The sequence below is a fragment of the Canis lupus genome, chromosome 4, assembly GCF_048164855.1.
Source record: "Canis lupus baileyi chromosome 4, mCanLup2.hap1, whole genome shotgun sequence".
Taxonomy (NCBI): Eukaryota; Metazoa; Chordata; class Mammalia; order Carnivora; family Canidae; genus Canis; species Canis lupus.
In genome coordinates this window covers 42684724-42701633 of record NC_132841.1, presented here as the reverse complement: position 1 = coordinate 42701633, position 16910 = coordinate 42684724, and the positions used below count along the sequence as shown (strand labels likewise).

The 16910-nt window shown below is 40.7% G+C and overlaps 2 protein-coding genes across 3 annotated transcripts in view; one reads left to right on the top strand and one right to left on the bottom strand.

Moving 5' to 3' along the window:
- DOCK2 (dedicator of cytokinesis 2) overlaps window positions 1-16910 on the top strand; it is a 397905-nt gene that overhangs the window by 186560 nt on the left and 194435 nt on the right. The window lies entirely within an intron of this gene.
- Window positions 1-16910, bottom strand: part of INSYN2B (inhibitory synaptic factor family member 2B) — a 150398-nt gene that overhangs the window by 30897 nt on the left and 102591 nt on the right. The window contains exon 4 of one of the 2 annotated variants that reach the window (XM_072824199.1): window positions 4025-7013. The exons of the other annotated variant lie outside the window; for it this stretch is intronic. Within the exon in view, the coding sequence (XP_072680300.1) occupies window positions 6827-7013 (187 nt within the window). The 3' untranslated portion in view covers window positions 4025-6826. Of the gene's footprint in view, window positions 1-4024; window positions 7014-16910 lie in introns of those variants that run through there. 2 annotated transcript variants of the gene reach the window in all.

The following is a 16910-nucleotide window of genomic DNA, read 5'->3' as shown; positions in this document are numbered from 1 at the left end:
AATAGTTCCTACTCTCAGGACACAACATATAGTGGGGAAAAAGAACAAATCAGTTAAAGGGAGAACTAGAAATAGCTATAACTTAAGACAATTAATTATCACAAGAGAATAACAAGGACAGCATTAAGAGGGTCAAAAGGAAGGGGTGAAGGATGACATCCAGGTGCATGAATCAAAAAAGGCTGTGTGCTTATTATCAGAACCCATCTCTCTTCACTGGACCATAATAAGCTCTATGATACAAGGACTGCATCTATGATTTTCTTGACTAGCACAGAGAAGGTAATCAATAATGGTTGGAAAAAAGTGATTATGGACTGGGGTTCATCTGAGAAGTTTCCCTGGCACTGGGGATGCATGGTCCTGGAGAGAAGGGAGGGATCTCTTCCAGGAAATCCAGTCTGGTGAGTGGTGAGTTCATTGCATGACATTGAATTTGCTCCCTTTGATCCCTGACTACAGAAAGCATATTGTTTTTCATCTCGAAACAAACCAGCAAACAAAAAACAATGACAGCAGCATATGACTTCCCCTCTTCTCCATCACCCATATGGAATTTCTGCATGTGGGATTAGATTCAGTCAAGGTTTGGGGTACTTTGTATAAGAACTAAGTGAACCACTCTGCATTTCAACAATTAAAATGACTCAGCCCATTTGGCTCAGGAGAAAAAAGGCTTTTCTGTCAGCATAACCAGAGTATCACAATATCACATGTGCTACCTGGGAAACCAAATCCAAGCACCAATGAGAGGTCATTGTGTTTAGCTGATAATTTTTAAAAAATGCATATTAAGATTTTGCAAGGAGAAAAAAAATACTGGTTTCATTTGAGTGAAATTAAATAAATATAGTTCTGGATTCTGAGAATTGATGAGGCCGTTCATGTTAATAAATCTTTTATTTACTTTGGAAGAAATAATCCTTTGGTGTGATGTTTATTGTCTTTTCATTTTAGTTGTGGTTTACGCCAAGGCAAAATAACCCTGCCCAATGCTTCTTCACTTAGACCCTGTCTTCTTTAAATTGCATTTTGTATAAAATGGACTAGGTCACATGTAATAAATTTTGGCATTTTAATGGAAACATTACATAGAAAATAGTTAACAGTCTGCTTTAATTTCAGAGCTAATTTTCTTTTCATACAGCGAGGCAGTGTCTTGGTAAAATGTGCAAAATGCATTGGGATTTAATTATGATGACAATTTGTTCTGAAACAAAGTTAAGCTGGACTGTCAATATTCAGAATAAAGGTGTTAGGAGGTTGGCAGTGGAGGTAGGATGATAGTGGCTGATGTTTCTGGGTCCTGTGTGCCACATAGACCATAGTAGAATGCAAGCCCTGGGCACATTACTTACTAGTCAGTAGAAGAATGGATGTTCTTGGGGGGAAGACAGAACCGGTACACTCCAGTGGGACCATCCACATATGAGAATAGGAAGGGAGAAAAGCTGGGAATCATTTTTGAGTGTGTGTGTCTGTCCACTGGATCCAAACCATTCATTAATTTATTCCTGCAACAGATATTTTAATTCCATTGTGCTAAGTGCTAGAGATACAAAAGTAAGCAAAAATAAGCAGGATTCCTACCTTAAGAAGATTATAGACTACGAGAGAGAAATACAGTCATCAAAAATGACACAAATATATGTATAAGGTCAACTGTGTCAAAAAATTTGATAGAGCGGTGCCTGGTGCCAGATGATTGTGCAAGAATGGTATTTCATGTGATCTAGGGAAGTGGTGGTAGTAGTCTTGGAAAACCTTACCTGGGAAGCCCCAACAGAGTTGGAAACTGGGCAGGGAGGATGACATATTTCAGGCAGAAGGAAAAGTTTACAGAGACCTTTAAGGATGAGTTAACATAATGGGTTCAAGGAAGCCAAAGTGACTCAATGTGACTGTAGAGCAGACAAGGAAAGTGCCTAAGATGGGCATTTCCATGGGAGAGGCAGGTGCACCCTTCATAGTGACAGACCTGGTCTTTCTTTATAAATTTATCAGGAAGCCAAAGTGTGACAGGGGTCAGATCTAAATTTTTCAGTTATTACCTTTGCTGCAATGTGGAGAATGTACTGGAAGGGAGTGCATGTTGGTGGATCAGTAAGGACACATTTGTGGAGGCCAACTAAGAGAAGGGGTTTGGAACAGGATGGCAGTATTGGAGGAAAAGGATGCTTATCTTGGCACCTGGCTTAGTCTGGCAGTGAGAAAACCAAGCTCTAGGTTTGCTCTTCATGGACTCCCTCCTACAGGGCCCATGAAGAGTACAGTAGGAGGCAGACAGAAATAATATATTTGGGAAACACTGGGAGTAGGGGTGATGGGTGTGACCAATAAGAATTCAAGCTGTAAATCAAGTTGAGATGAAACCAAAAGGGCTTATGAGCATTAAGCTTCTCAAACATGGTTTACACCAAACACAAACAGTATTGGTTGGGTATGGATTTGTCCCACAGCTCTTTTTATTGTAAGCCACACTTTATGACCATAATGATCATAAAACATCTATGTTTCTTGGGGCTTAAAAAAAGAAATATGTTTTTGTCATACAGCAAGTTGCCTTGAGTAGCTTGAAATGAAAGCCTTTTTGGTCAGAGGCCATTTGAAACCTCTGCTCAGCTAATGAGAAAGTTGAACCTGCCAGTTAGAATGGGTCTCAAGTTTAGTGTCAGTGGTTCCTGGAACTGCCCTGGGTCATGGTGTCCAGTAGACTTCCCATATTATCCCACCACTACATTGCACTGACTTCCCTGAGCTATTCCCGTGAGCCTTGGATAACTCATCTAGCCTTACTTGACTGCCTCATACTTAAAATGGCAGGTCTCCAGCTCTTGCAGTGTCTTCTACCTCAAGGATATTTGATTCCACACAACAAGGATCTTTAATTTCTCAGAGTCCTATGCTGTGCTTGATATGCCTGCATATTATTCTTCTGGATCACTGAGGACTTTGTCAGTGAACATCCACTGTCCTGGTTTTTGGTCTTAATAAGGGCAGGAAGAGTTTATTCCTCATCAATACCATTTGTTGCACTGAGAAAATCTTAAGCTTGTTTCTGAAAACCCACTGCAGCCCCATGAAGGCATCTTGCATCTTTTCTCCCAATTTACTTCAATCAGCAAATGAATGCATATAAAGTTAATGAGCATCTGTTGTGTGTTCTACATTATGCTCAGGACTTTCACTTAAATGTTAGAAACCCTTGTAAGGCAAAGGTTATGTTCAGTATTATATATAAAAAAAAAGAGTCCAAGACTCACAGAGGTTAACTTTCCCAAAGTCACCTAAGAAAAAGAAGATGGCAGAAGAGTATCAAACCCAAGACTTCTGATTTTATGCCCAAGACTCCTCTTGCCTTAAATTGATAAACAAGCTGGTTTTACATGGCTCATGGACAATGAAGGAAAAAAAAATGGAATCACATGACAGAAAAGTTGTTTTCTTTTCAATTCTCTCTCAAACATCCTGATTAGTCAAGTAGAAAATGTGTTTGATGTGAAAGTCGCTTTAGCATGTATTGAATATTTGCTTATCTCCCTTTTTAACAAAGAGAGCTGGTCTCAGACTTTACACCTTCAACACTCAAAAACCTTAGCAAGAATTTGATAACATTATTTTGATTTCATCTTCTAATTTTGGAACATCATATTGGTTTCCTTATGATAGTGATATAAAGCTTCCTTTTAAGGAAGAAAGTTACAGGAAAAAATTTTAAAATGTTGAATAAATTATTTTGTATGGGTACAATAACGATAAAAATCATGAAAGTGTATCCATCTGAATGATGCTAGGAACTATTCGATTGATTTAAACAGCCTCCTTTGCTCCCAGGACACACGGGCTTCATGTGATCATTGAGGCACTATATTCTAAATATGTTCTTTGTTGATTTGTTTTCCTGGGAAACATACAGAAGTGAATATAATGAAAATGATCTCTGTCACTAGGACCATTGAGTCATCCTTTTTAAGTTTAAATTTTATAACCAAAATCAACCCAAGCTAGTAATGGAGTCTTAAAGCCTAGGAAAAATATGTAAGTTTATTGCAAAAGATAATATCCCATTTAAAACAGTTTAGAAATTTACAAAACCTTACATTGGTACATAGTCTTTAAGAAGGTGCTCTATAGATGAACTGGTATGAAGTTCCAAGTATAGTGAGTACCTATTTTTTTGACTACAGAGAAAGCAGCTACATAAACTCCTACAACTGAAGTTGATGTTTTGGTCTTTTTCCCTTCAATTTTATAAAAGTAATTTTTTCTAAATGAATATCTCTCCATAAAACCATATAACCTCAGGTACATTATTTCTGTAGAATATCATGGTAGATGTTACGTAATATTTGACAAAGAAGTGATTTCACATGGTAGATGAGTTATAGAGGTTTGGCATATGGATCTGTGTGTTGTTCAAAATATAGAGATAACCACTTTTGTTTAGCAGGAAGTTGTTTACTGAATCCATTTCCCTCCTAACTATTTAAAATTTTCAATATTCAGAAAAGACCCCCTTCCTGGTTTCAGGTTGGTGGCCTGAGCAATGCTGTGTTGTGCTTTGGTATAGAATTATTATAGCCTCATTTGTTGTTGTTGTTCTAAAAAATGTCAACATTTTCCAACTCCAATTTCATTTAATTCAGTTGAAGATTTATCTTAGGCCCCCCAACTCAATGTAAATGTATGACAAGGTGAGCTTCACTGTCCAAGGGTTGGATTATCCTTTTTGTGTGAGTTACCTCAGATACCTCTTCATCATTGCAGGCTAACTCTGGCAAGTGATCCAGCTCAGCTCTGGGTCATCCTGCTCATTTTGATGTTGGAATATGCACAGAGATTATAAAGTAGGTAGAGTAGGGATTTATATTTCCATTCAAGAGTGGACAAACAGGTCCTGAAAATTTAAGCAATTTGTCAAAGGTTAGTGTAATAGACTGTTGTGTTACTTGGGTATCTTAATTCCAGGAACAGGATTATTTTCTAACATGCTACCCAAGAATATAAATTGATTTGAAAATTAGTGTAAGCAAAGCAAATTAAGATAGAAGCTCTACTATGAGATAAAATTATATGAGATCCCAAATGATTTTGTCTTATTGGATTATCCTCTGTGCTGTTCTTTTCCACTGTTGGGGCCAACTGAGAGTTGATTGTGTGGATACAGAAAGATCTGTGGCTTTTAGCCAGTGGTAGCATATCTTATTGAAATGTGACTTCTTAAGTATGACAAGTGTATTTATCTTAATTCCAACTTAGTGTTATGTATTCTGGTCTCATTTTGTGGGTTTAAACATTACACTAGAAACAGAATGAGAACATCTTGAATGACATTCCAAGACTTAAATAGTGCAAGCTGAGACTCTCTGCCAAATTTCCCTCTCGTTCCCACTGAAATAGCTTTGTGCACTGCAGCAGGGTGACAGGGAAAGGTGAAGCTGTCGGAGTGGTTTGTTCAGTTAGTCTCAATTTGCAGTGGGGTACATACATCCCACGTGCACTCTGCAGACTCTAACTCAGACACCTGATCTTCAGCAAAGGGGATTATGAAATGCCTTTTTCACTGAATGCTTATTGAGCTTTAGGGTCCCTTTTCTAAGCAGCATCAATGCAACCACAGGCTGGTAGAGAATTTAATGCAAAGGATAGGAGCCTTTCCAACCTGCCCCTTATCCCCAAGAGTATGTAGCAATTAATTATTTTACTTTAGTAGTTTTTTCAGCCATGCAAGTTTGACTGGACCCACATGTATGAGGTCTTCTCAAAAGAATGAGTCAGACTTCAAAAGAATTCAGACTTTGGGAAGGAAAGGTCTTTAATACTAAAATGTAAAAAATATATCCTCATCCCCAGTCTTGCTGCTTCTTCAGTCAGGTGACCATCACCTGGTCATCAGAAAGGGAGACTGTGAAGATTAATATACTTTGGAACTTATCTACAAGGCTGTTGCTGAGATGAATGACCAAGAACCAGTGTTGTCTTTTACCTTAGTTTTATATTACTAGTAAGATGAAATGGACAGACAAGCTGCTGGATCTCATCTCTTAAATATTGCAGGGACATTAACTGTGGAATCTTAAACTTCAAGCCCAATCTTAAAGTTCAAGCCCAAACAAGGCCCCAGGCTGAGAACATGATGGTTTAAGGCAGGCCCTACTGCAGCAGTTACAACTGTAGGGTAGCCATACCAACAAGTTCCTTATACTCTGCTATAACCTCTTACTCTGCCACAGACTATAAAGCTCACACAGCATGAGATGACACATCCTTGATTTGGGATCTAAATGAAAATGACCCAACCCACTAGGTAATTTCACATTTTTATGCCTTACTTCTATTGTGTTTATGTATGACAATATCTTGGAAAACTGCCAGTTTATGTATCTAATTTTTCCTGGAGTGTCTGCTTATAATGCTCCTCTATCTTCCTGTTATGCACAACATTGTTTTCTTTTGGGATGATGAACCCAGGATGAGAAGGAAGTGTTTAGTATCATGGAGGTGTTGGAAAATGTGATGAGGTTTTGCTCATGGTGGGAACTTAGACTTTCAAACCAGGTTGTGGCCTGGTCATGTATGACAGGGAACTAGGCAAGTGGTCACTCTAGGTTCCATGAAGTCCTCAGCAAGCAGTATCATTCATTCGGGCGAGATTAGTTGTCAGGTGTCCAGCAGCAGCTAAACTAGCCCCGAGTCTTTCCCATTCTGCAGGTTGAATGGCTAACCACCTGGGGCCTGTGCTAAGAAGTAGAGAAGGCCTGAGGGCAGTGATTTCCCCACCATGGGGAGGTATCTGGGGAGGGCAAAGGGAATAGACCCAACAAGCTCAGATCCACCAGAAGCATTTCTTCTTCACTTTCTTGGTTTTCCTCCTTAAGTCCTGTTTCTCAGGGACTGGGGGTTCTGCTGGGGACTTTGGTGGGGGAGATGCCTCCTCCACTGGTTCCGCTTCCTCCAGACTCTGTAGAACTTCATGGAACCTGCCTTCCTGCTGCCGAAAATCATATTCTACACTGAAAAACATAGAGGAGAAGGAAGGAAAGTAAATTCAAATCATCACATATTGATTTAGCATCACCAAGAGTCCAACTGACATGGAAGAGCATAGGCTTTGAGATCAAGTCCCAGATGCTTAAGTGCCTACTGACCTTGGGAAGATTTTGCCAGCCTTCTCAACCTCCAGTTCCTCAAGGACTGAATTGGCACCTGAAATGCCTTCCTTTTAGGGTTGTTCTTAAGTCTAAATGAGATGTGTAATATGGCAGCCTGATAGTAGGTGTTCAGTAAATATTGCTTCAATCTCTCTCACACATTTATTTAATGCTATTAAATTGTTCATTCTTTTTATGCATTTTACACAAAAACTGTCTCATTATAGAAGATTTAAATAATGCAGAGGCATATACGATAAAACTGACAACTCAATTTCCTCATCAATAAAATGGACACAAGAGCAGCAACTATCTCAAAGGCTTTCTTTGAAATTAATATGTATTTTAACTAAGTGAGAGAACACAAAGGAAGTTCTTAGAGCAGTACCTGGCATGTAGTAAGCCTTCCACATGTGGTAGCTCGTGTTAGTGTTATTATTATCATCATTACCGTTATTACCACTAATACATTATGACTTTATCTTTTCCTTATCAATTTAACAATGTGTCTCATAGAGCTTTCCCTATACACTTACCTCATAGTATTCCTCCATGTAGACATACTTAAATTCTTTCCTTTGATGGGCATTTCCTAATCTCCATTTTTTCTTTGCTATTTTATTTGTGTGTTTTTGGAGTCATTAATGTACAGACTCCATTGTATTATCTGTACACAGATCTTTGGGGTAAACATGATGCATCTGGGGACTGAGGGTTCCCAGAATCTGAAAGAGTCAGAGGACAGGGAGTACAGAAGCTCTGGCTTTGTTCATAGTAGGTGCTCACAGTGGGTACTCACACTTCCCATGCCCTTGAGGGCTTGAGAATCAGGCCTGCAGGTGTGTCAGAGTTTGTCAGCTTGCCTCATAACTCTGGCTCAGTTTCCCCAGAAACTGGACAGCAGGGCCAGAAAGAATTAATCCTACAGATGCCCCTGAAGGCTATGCATCAGCTCTCTCTGCCCTTAATTGTCCACTTTCCTCCCTAGGAGATTTACTTACAGGGGAGTTTCCACTGCCGAGATGATTATAAGAAGGCTCTTAAGCTCTCAGCTGTGTTTTCACCTGGTTTCATTCTAGAGGCCTCAGATGGCCCAAGATGAGTAACCAGTGTAGGAGTGTAGAAAGTGAAGGAAATGCAAAGTCACAGAAACAGTGCATTCTCCTTGCTTAGCAAGGAGGGAAATGAAATGTTTCATATGGAAGACAAAAGATCCCACTTGGGTTTATGATGTAGCATGACAGTCCAAGGCCTTTCTACCCAGCAAGGCATGAAAAGGAGCTATTATTAAAGGGACACTTGTGCTTATCTACTACCCTCATGTCACCTCTCAGAGACCCAGGATCAGAGTAAGTGCTGCTGGAAAGGCAAATCATGATTGTCACACATGCCTAATAAAACCCTCAAATGCACATTCCAAGATGGAAGAAGCTAAAGAGTCAGAAGATCCCGATGGTGTATTTTGAAGCCAATCTGATGGGGTATTAGTGCTTAGAAAGCATTTGGAAGATGTTTCTGATAATTTTGTTTCTGCATTTTTGATAAGCTTTACCCAGATTTTCTTCTCCTTGGTGTCATCCTTTCTTTGTCCATTCCTCCCTGGTCTATTCCATAGGGACATACTCCTGGCTGGGTGATCTATATAATGCTGTGTTTTTCAAAGCAAAGCTCCATGACTAATTAACTGTGAGATCTTGGGGAAGTCATTTCTCATATTTTAAGCCACAGTGTCCTCATCCGCAAAATGAGCATGGTACCTACTCATAGGATTTCAGTGAAATTTAAAGGATATGCATGTACAACACTCAGCTCAGAGCAAGGCACCAAGTATACAGCCAGTCATTCAACAAATATTTCTTGAGTATCACCCATGTGCCAGGCCCTGTGCTAGGTGCTAGGTAAGGAGTGATAGACAGACATATAGACATTATTTCTGGCTTCCTGGAACTGGTAGTCCAGTGGCTCTGTGTCTTCAGTAAATACTAGTCAACATCAAAAGCAATTAGGGACATTTTAGCCAAAGGCCAGGATTTGCCAGCTCAGTGAACAAAGGCTTCCACAAGACTCAAAATGAGGCTTTCACTTCCAGGATGCACTATCCAGCTCTGCACTCCTCTGTCTCTGGGCCTAGGGTGAATTTTTGTCTGCACTCCCTGCACCTCACTCTCTGCAGTGGAAACTTAAGGAGATGGATTCAGAGGCTGGGGAAGAGTTGTTTCCAACAATCTCTGCATTGCTTCAAGGAAAGCATTAAAGCAGTAAGTTGCAAACTTTGATTCTTACCCCCATTAGCACTAGTTCACAGATAGGGGACACCCACATTCATAGTTTCTGCTACCTCCTGAAATATTCATAGCCTTCCCCCCAAGGCATAAAGATAACCTTCATCCTAGAGCACCAGATAGAGCCCAATAAAGTGGGTACCTCCTGCTCATTCTCAGAATTTCTTGTGCTTTCTGGTACAGGATATTCCACCCATCTATTCAGTCAGCCAGACTGTTAGCCAACCATCCACTTATCCAACCAAGTATCCACCCAACCAATTATCCATCCATCCATCCATCCATCCATCCATCCATCCATCCATCCATCTATCCAACCATTCATCCATTCAACCAACTATTCATTTATCCAGCCAGCTAGCCATCTATTCTACCATCCATCCTTCTATCCATGCAACCTATAGTCTATCCATCCATCCTACCTACCATCCGGCTAACCATCCATCCAGCCAACTGTTCAGCTAAACATTTGTCCTGCTCTGGACCTGACATTATACTCAGTTGCAGGGATAATAGTAAGATAGACAGATGTGGATTCTTCTCTCACGGATCTTACATCCCACCCTGTGAGAGAGATGATTAAACTAACAATTGCCTTAAAAAATGCTTTGCATTTATCTCAACTACCCCTACCTTCCAACTGTTTATGCATACACCTCTACCAAATTATATGAACATAACATAAACAGACCTCCTTCTTCTCCTTATATGTAACTTTTCTCTGACTTCACAATTCAAAAAAATGACAACAACAACAAACCACTTGAGTTTGTTAAGACTCAGAACAGTGTCCCAAAACCAATTAGAAAAATAATGCTCTGGAAGATTCCAGAATGTGTATAGAACTGGCATGCCTGGAGAGAGAAGAGCCAGGAGACAGAATGTTAACTCTGTCTCATCATCACAATTTAAAGTTCAGCCCAATATAGAGAATAGAACAGAGGCTCTCAAGTGGAACACTCCTGGGTTTGAACTGAGGCTATACTACTTACTGGCTGGGTGACCTTGGGCAAGTTGCTACTCTCTGAGACTCAGTTGAAAATGGGGATTATAAAGCTACCTTGCTAGGTAGTTGTGCAGATGGGACACAATAAAAGGCGAAATGTCCTCACATAGGATATGGTCTCGGCCCACTCTACTCTTCACTATCTTTTGTCTTCCTATCTTAGGGACTGACTGCCTTACTTTCTCACTCATACCTTTAGCTTTTTGGTAATTGTACACCTTGTCAGCAACATCACTCTTTACTCCTACCCTCTATATACATTCTGGGAAGAATATACTCTTTATGTTTCTATGGAAACACCACAGGTTTCCATTATAATCATTAGAGCTTAGGGAGCTCCCCACCCTCCTCCTGTAACTGTCCCCATGAGTCTTGGCAATTTAAAGAGGATTGAAAGTGACTTTCTTTTCAAGTCCAGGCAAATAGCAGAGTATAGGGAAGCATGTACACTTTGGAAAGAAATTGATTAATGGTTTTTAGGCCAAAACAATTTATTAACATAAAGGAAAACTGCCACTTTTCTTCTTATTCATCCATTTGACAAACTACTGTTTAGTTTGGAGAGGAGGAGAGGGAGTATATCTTGTTTTGGTAGCAGCTGCCTTATAAATAGGCTGGGGCAGTGCCCTTTCTCATCTGTTTTCATTTTGAGGCTGAGTAGAGAAGAGGAGATACCCCTCAACTCACTGCTTAACTAATTCAGCAACCTCTTGAAAGGGGAATAAGGTGCTTACAAGTAAACCCTTAGCAGAGGGTCCTTTGTAGTTTCTAGGGAATGACTGTTTGCCTTGGGCTTGGTTTCAAGGTAGAACACCAGTAACTTTTGCAACCTCACCACCACTTCTTTTCTACCTCTTAATCTCCCTACCCTGACACCCTTAGCATCTTCTGCCATTCATATTCCATAGGGAGGAGAGAAATATTGAGTGCTGAGCTTGAGCAGAGCTCTGGCTCACAGTTTGGGGCAAATGGTCAAGAAATTGTTACAATATAGGATTTAGGCCAGGAACCATTGAGATAGTCCGGAGCACTGAAGGTCTGTGAGATTAGTCCACTGAAGATGCAAGGAATACTTACCACCTGATTGAGGGGTGCCCAGTTCACTGAGGAGCCTTAGAGCCCTTTCTGCCCAAGATACCTGTGCATGGCACCACATTGCACTTAGAAAGTGAGCTCTGTATAAAGCAAAAATGGAAGAGAGCTTTCCAGTTTTCTTCCTGAGGGCCCCTTACTAATCTGACAGATCAATGCTTAAACCATCATGCTAGGTGAAAAGTAGAAGGATGTTTTTCTAAGTAATTGGAAGGAGCAAGAAGCCTAAGTCACAGCTTTTCTGGAAGAAGAAATAGTGAGAAGCAAAAAGTAGATAAATACATAAGTATATAAGAAAGCAACAGAGCCAGGCTCTAGATACAGTATCTTGGCTAAGCAAACTGAAGTTAGATAAGCCAAAAGGAGATAAAAGTTTATATAGAAATAAACAGTAGAAACCTCTTACTTTTATTTAGCACTTTCATATTGCAAATCTCTCATATGTGTGTTTTTATTTTACCCTTACAATAGCCCAGGAAGTTGGGAAGGTTCCTATCCCCATTAAACTGACAAAGGGGTTAGCAAAGGGAAGTCGCACCATGAGTTATGATCAGAATCCAATCCTGGCTTCCTGACTGCTAGTCCTTTGTTTTTCCTAAAGAGGGATCAAATGTTTTAGCCCAGGGCTTGGCTATTACCAGGGGTTTTTATTCTAAGAAAGGAAGTATGAGAGTACCTGCACCTTGTTAGGTGAGGACATATGGTAATTAAATGAATAATAGTAATGAATAATTAAATGAATAATAGTAATGAGGATAAGTAGGAAGGTGGGTAGGAGGAGGGGTTGGGAGGTAAGAAGACAGGGACAACTACTACTATTCTCATTTATGGAGTGTAATCCGTATTGTAGACACTATACTAGAAGTTCAGTAATTCTTGCATGTCTCATGTAATTCTCACAACCCCATGAGATAGATATTAACTTCATTTTATACATGAGAAAACTACGAGGTTAAATATTCTGCCAAGAGCACACACGAGTAAGTGACAGAGCCAGGATTTGCACCTATATTGTCCTGCTCCAAAGCTTGTATACTAAGGTATACTGTGCTAAAAGAACATAGCAGTCTCTATCTGTGTGAGGTCCTAGTTGCCAAATGTGTATGGGGTGGGGGTGGTGAGGTGATGGTGATCAAGGCCTGGTGCACCACTTTAATGACCCTCTGTGGAGCCAGTCCAAATCTGGGGCTGGGCACCATGGGGGGCACTTTATGACCAAGCTGACCACCTCATAATAGTGTTTCTAGCTTGCAGGGTAATTCTGGCCATGAGGCTGCATTTCCTTAGAAGATGGACATGCTCGTAAGACGCAGCTTAGGGACACCTTGGTGGCTCAGCAGGTGAGCATCTGCCTTTGGCTTAGGGCATGATCCCAGGATCCAGGATCGCATCCTCCTTCAGGCTCCTCCCAGGGAGCCTGTTTCTCCCTCTGCCTCATTTTCTGTGTCTTTCATGAATAAATAAATAAATCTTAAAAAAAAAAAAAGGAGGCAGCCTACTCAGGGTAATATAGGTACTCAGCAATCTTGAGTCTACTGTAGGCTGCTGAGGTCTGTGGTGGGCTCTTTGCACTTCCTTCTTAGCAGATGAGTCTTGCTCTTTTATAAAGAGAAATGGTGACAAGCCACTGCCATAAACCATACAGTCCAGGCAAGTTGGCTGGGAAATTAATGATCTATAGCATCTTCCTGAGACAAAACATCTTCGGAACCCCTCTCCATCTCTTCCTCATCTGTCAGAGGGCTTCCGTGGCCCTTCTTGCCATAGAACCCAGGTGCACCACAGATTTATTGACCTCCTGCAACTTTCTTTTTTAAAGAATTATCTGTAAGAATCAATGGAATCAAAGAGGATAGTTTGGTTCCTCTCCACTTGGATAAATCACACTACTTTGGAAAGTGTCTCTTGGGAAGAATTATAGTCTGGGAAAGTAGGAGCTTTTGTTAGTTTGTTTTCTTCCCCCCAAACCCCTCCCCAAGCCTGGATGGGATTTTGTTCCTAATGCTTTCTTCTAATGATCAGTTTGCTCATTATTTATAGGGTATAGTTTTAAGCTTCACAACTTGCAGCCATTTTAAGTTGGCAAGTGCACCCCTTCTCCTAGGGCATCCGTCTGCTGACGAGTCCTCAGAGAATTGCAGTTTCTCTTCTTGGTACATAAATAAGTAGTACCAAGCTGTAGAAAGCTTCACTGCTGATCACTGTCTATGGAAGAAGTCTGTGCCCTGTGTTCTGTGGCTCTGTGTCAAGAAGGTCTTCATGTTAGGACCTCAGAAAGGGCAGATCATCTCAGAGAGCTTTAAACACGTACATTTATTGATTATTCAAGGTCAAAGGTTAGGGGGACAGGGGCAGGAAAATCTCCTGAAAGCAGGATCGATTTGAGCTCTGGCCACATTGAATCTTGGATAAGTTGCTCATGTAACCCCTCTGCATCTCAGTTTCCTCATCTGCAGAGTGATAACAACAACCATACCCACATTTTAGGGTTGTTGGGAGTCTAACATGAGATGATACATGTACAGTGTTTGGCAAATCACCTGGCACTATGCCTGGCTTAACAAACAGTAATGATTGTTACATTAACTTGACAGAGAAATAAAGATTGGATCATTCTGTGGTCAGCCGTGGCCTCTTTGCCAGCAGCCATCCATTTGTTATTCCTGTGAAATTCTAAACTTGATTGATTTTATATTTATGGTATGTTTCAGGCTATTTAGCTATTAATGCATTAAAATAGATTTAATTTTTATTTCAGATAAATTGCTGATGCTATAAATCCTACTTTTTCCTTGCATTCTAGGTAGAAGAAGAAAGGGACAAAGCTACTGAGAAAAATGGGGGCTAGGAGCAAATGTCCTGGGGATCAACCTGTTGAGGCTCAGAGAAATTTCCACATGTACCCCAAACTCTATGTCTGTTTCCTAAAGAGAGAGCTTGAGCCATGTTTGGCGGCAGTTGTTTGGGGGATGCTGGATGGTATTGCCATAATGTTCCTGTTCCAGCATTTGTAATAAATGCTGCTCAGTCCATATTGGAATGTGCTGAGGAATCCAAACACATCTGTGATTACTAGAAAGAACAGATATGCTCTGTAATTTACAATTATTTTTCACTGCAGACTTCATTGCTGGCCAGAGGGAGGACTGTGGCTAGAAGGAAAAGCTCTCACAGTTCACCCAGCTCCGCACTGGCAGAGCATCAGAAGCAGACAAAAGGAAAATACTAAAAAATTTAAGTGGAAAGTTGGTTACTAAGCCCATAGGCCTGGGTGCATATTGCATTTCTAGTAAAATAATACCTTTTTCTCTGGTTAGGTAATAGCTGTAAGTGGCAGGCAAGGCCGAGACCCAGTGGTCAAAAAGCTTCACTGCAGAAGGAAACTCTAGGAAACGTTCAGTGCCACTGACTGTGTGACCCTAGGTTGCTCATTAATACTCCACAGCCTCTTTCCTTGGTAAGGTACAAGCCTGGCTTTTTTCCTGCAAGGCACACAGCTGTAAGGCTTTGGCTTGTGTTCCAAATAGGCTCCTTCTGATGAGTTCTGAATACCAAAACTGTGAGGGAGTGACACCAGGTACAATGGAAAAGCTGGTTGCTGGGTGCAAAGGGAGATGCTTGCAGCAAATCTCCTCTTGAATATCCTTGATTTCTTTTTTTTTTTTTTGGGGGGGGGGTGGGGACCAGGTTTCAAGTTGCTTTATCATAAGGCAATAAAACTTTCCAAAAATCATGAAGCATATTCAACCACATGATTCTCACTCGGTAGCATTTTAGTGATAACAAAATATCTTACCTATCATTAATAAATAGAATATAAAATATTTCATTTTTATCTCACCATTTAAAATGTCAATTTTTATGTGCTCTTTTTTTAATTTATTTTTTTATTTTAAATCTCCTCTTGAATATCCTTGATTTCTCTGTCTGATTCAGAAGGAATTGTAACAGCAACAGGAGTCAATCACGATGAAAATGCAGCCCATGGTCCATGGAGCTTGAGGAAATGAGAGGATGGTGGTGGAGGCTCCTGGCATTCAGTGTCACACATATTACCTGGTTCAGGAGCATGGGGTGACTACACTTCTCTCCTGAAGAGGGGGACAGTGGTGCCAGGCAGCACTTTGCATATCTGCCCTACCTGGTATTTCTGATTGCTCCTCCAGGACTCCCTGTGCTCTCTCATGCATGTTCTCTCTCTCTCTCTCTCAAATAAATAAACAAAATCTTAAAAAAAAAAAAAAGACCCTGATTTTACCTAGTTGAATGTTTCTTAAGCTTTATTCAGATCAGACCTTTCCAAGGAGCTTGCTATAATTAAGACTCCTATCCTTTATCTCACCCCTTGCTCCAGCAGGTTTGGGGTGAAGGCCAGCAGCCAGTATTCAGATACACAGGAGACTCACCAGAGGATAGTTCCTAGCATTTGGGCTCTTAGCTTGGGAGCAGAATTGGGCTTCAATTGGTCTTAACCTTAACTGGAGGAGGAATGTCAGCAGGGATTGCCATTCTATTCCTGATCTCAGATGAGGCCTGAGGAGCTGGGAATTGTGGCAGGAAGGAGTGACTACAAATGAATCCTCTAAGTAATGCATAATGCAAGCATGGACCCCAAAGTGGACTGACAGAGACTCATTTTCTCTTCTCACTGGAAATAGGCCTCAAAAATTACACTTACTATATGAGCAAGCCCCCTGACCTCCTCTTCCTTTCATGTTGCATCCAATCTCACATGCACCCCCTAGTTAAGTCTGTATATGACGGTGTAACCCTTTAATTAGTAGAAAGGTAAATCATCTTTCCCATGATGCATTTAAAACAAAAACTATTTGCTGGGCTATTTTATTAGCAAGAATTTTCTTTTCATGGACATGTAGGCTGTTTGTCACAAAAGTTTCTCATAAATCAACTGCTACCTCTTCCTTTCAAGACCCTGATTCTGGGGCACCTGAGTGGCTCAGTCAGTTAAGCATCTACATTCAACTCAGATCATGATCCCAGGTCCTAGGATCAAGCCCTGCATTGGGCTCCCTCCTCAATAGGCAGCCTGCTTCTTCCTCTCTACCACTGTGCTCTCTCATGCATGTTCTCTCTCTCTCTCAAATAAATAAATAAAGTCTTAAAAAAATACCCTGATTTACCTAGTTGAATGTTTCTTAAGCTTTATTCAGATAAGACCTTTCCAAGGAGCTTGCTATAATTAAGACTCCTATCCTTCATCCCACCCCTTGCTCCAGCAGGTTTGGGGTGAAGGCCAGCAGCTAGTATTCAGATACCCAGGAGACTCTCATGCAGGTGGTCCTTGATTAACCTTTGAGAACATTATTTAGGGCCTACATCTAAAACACAAACCCTCATGATGCCCTTGGCTGAGGGGAA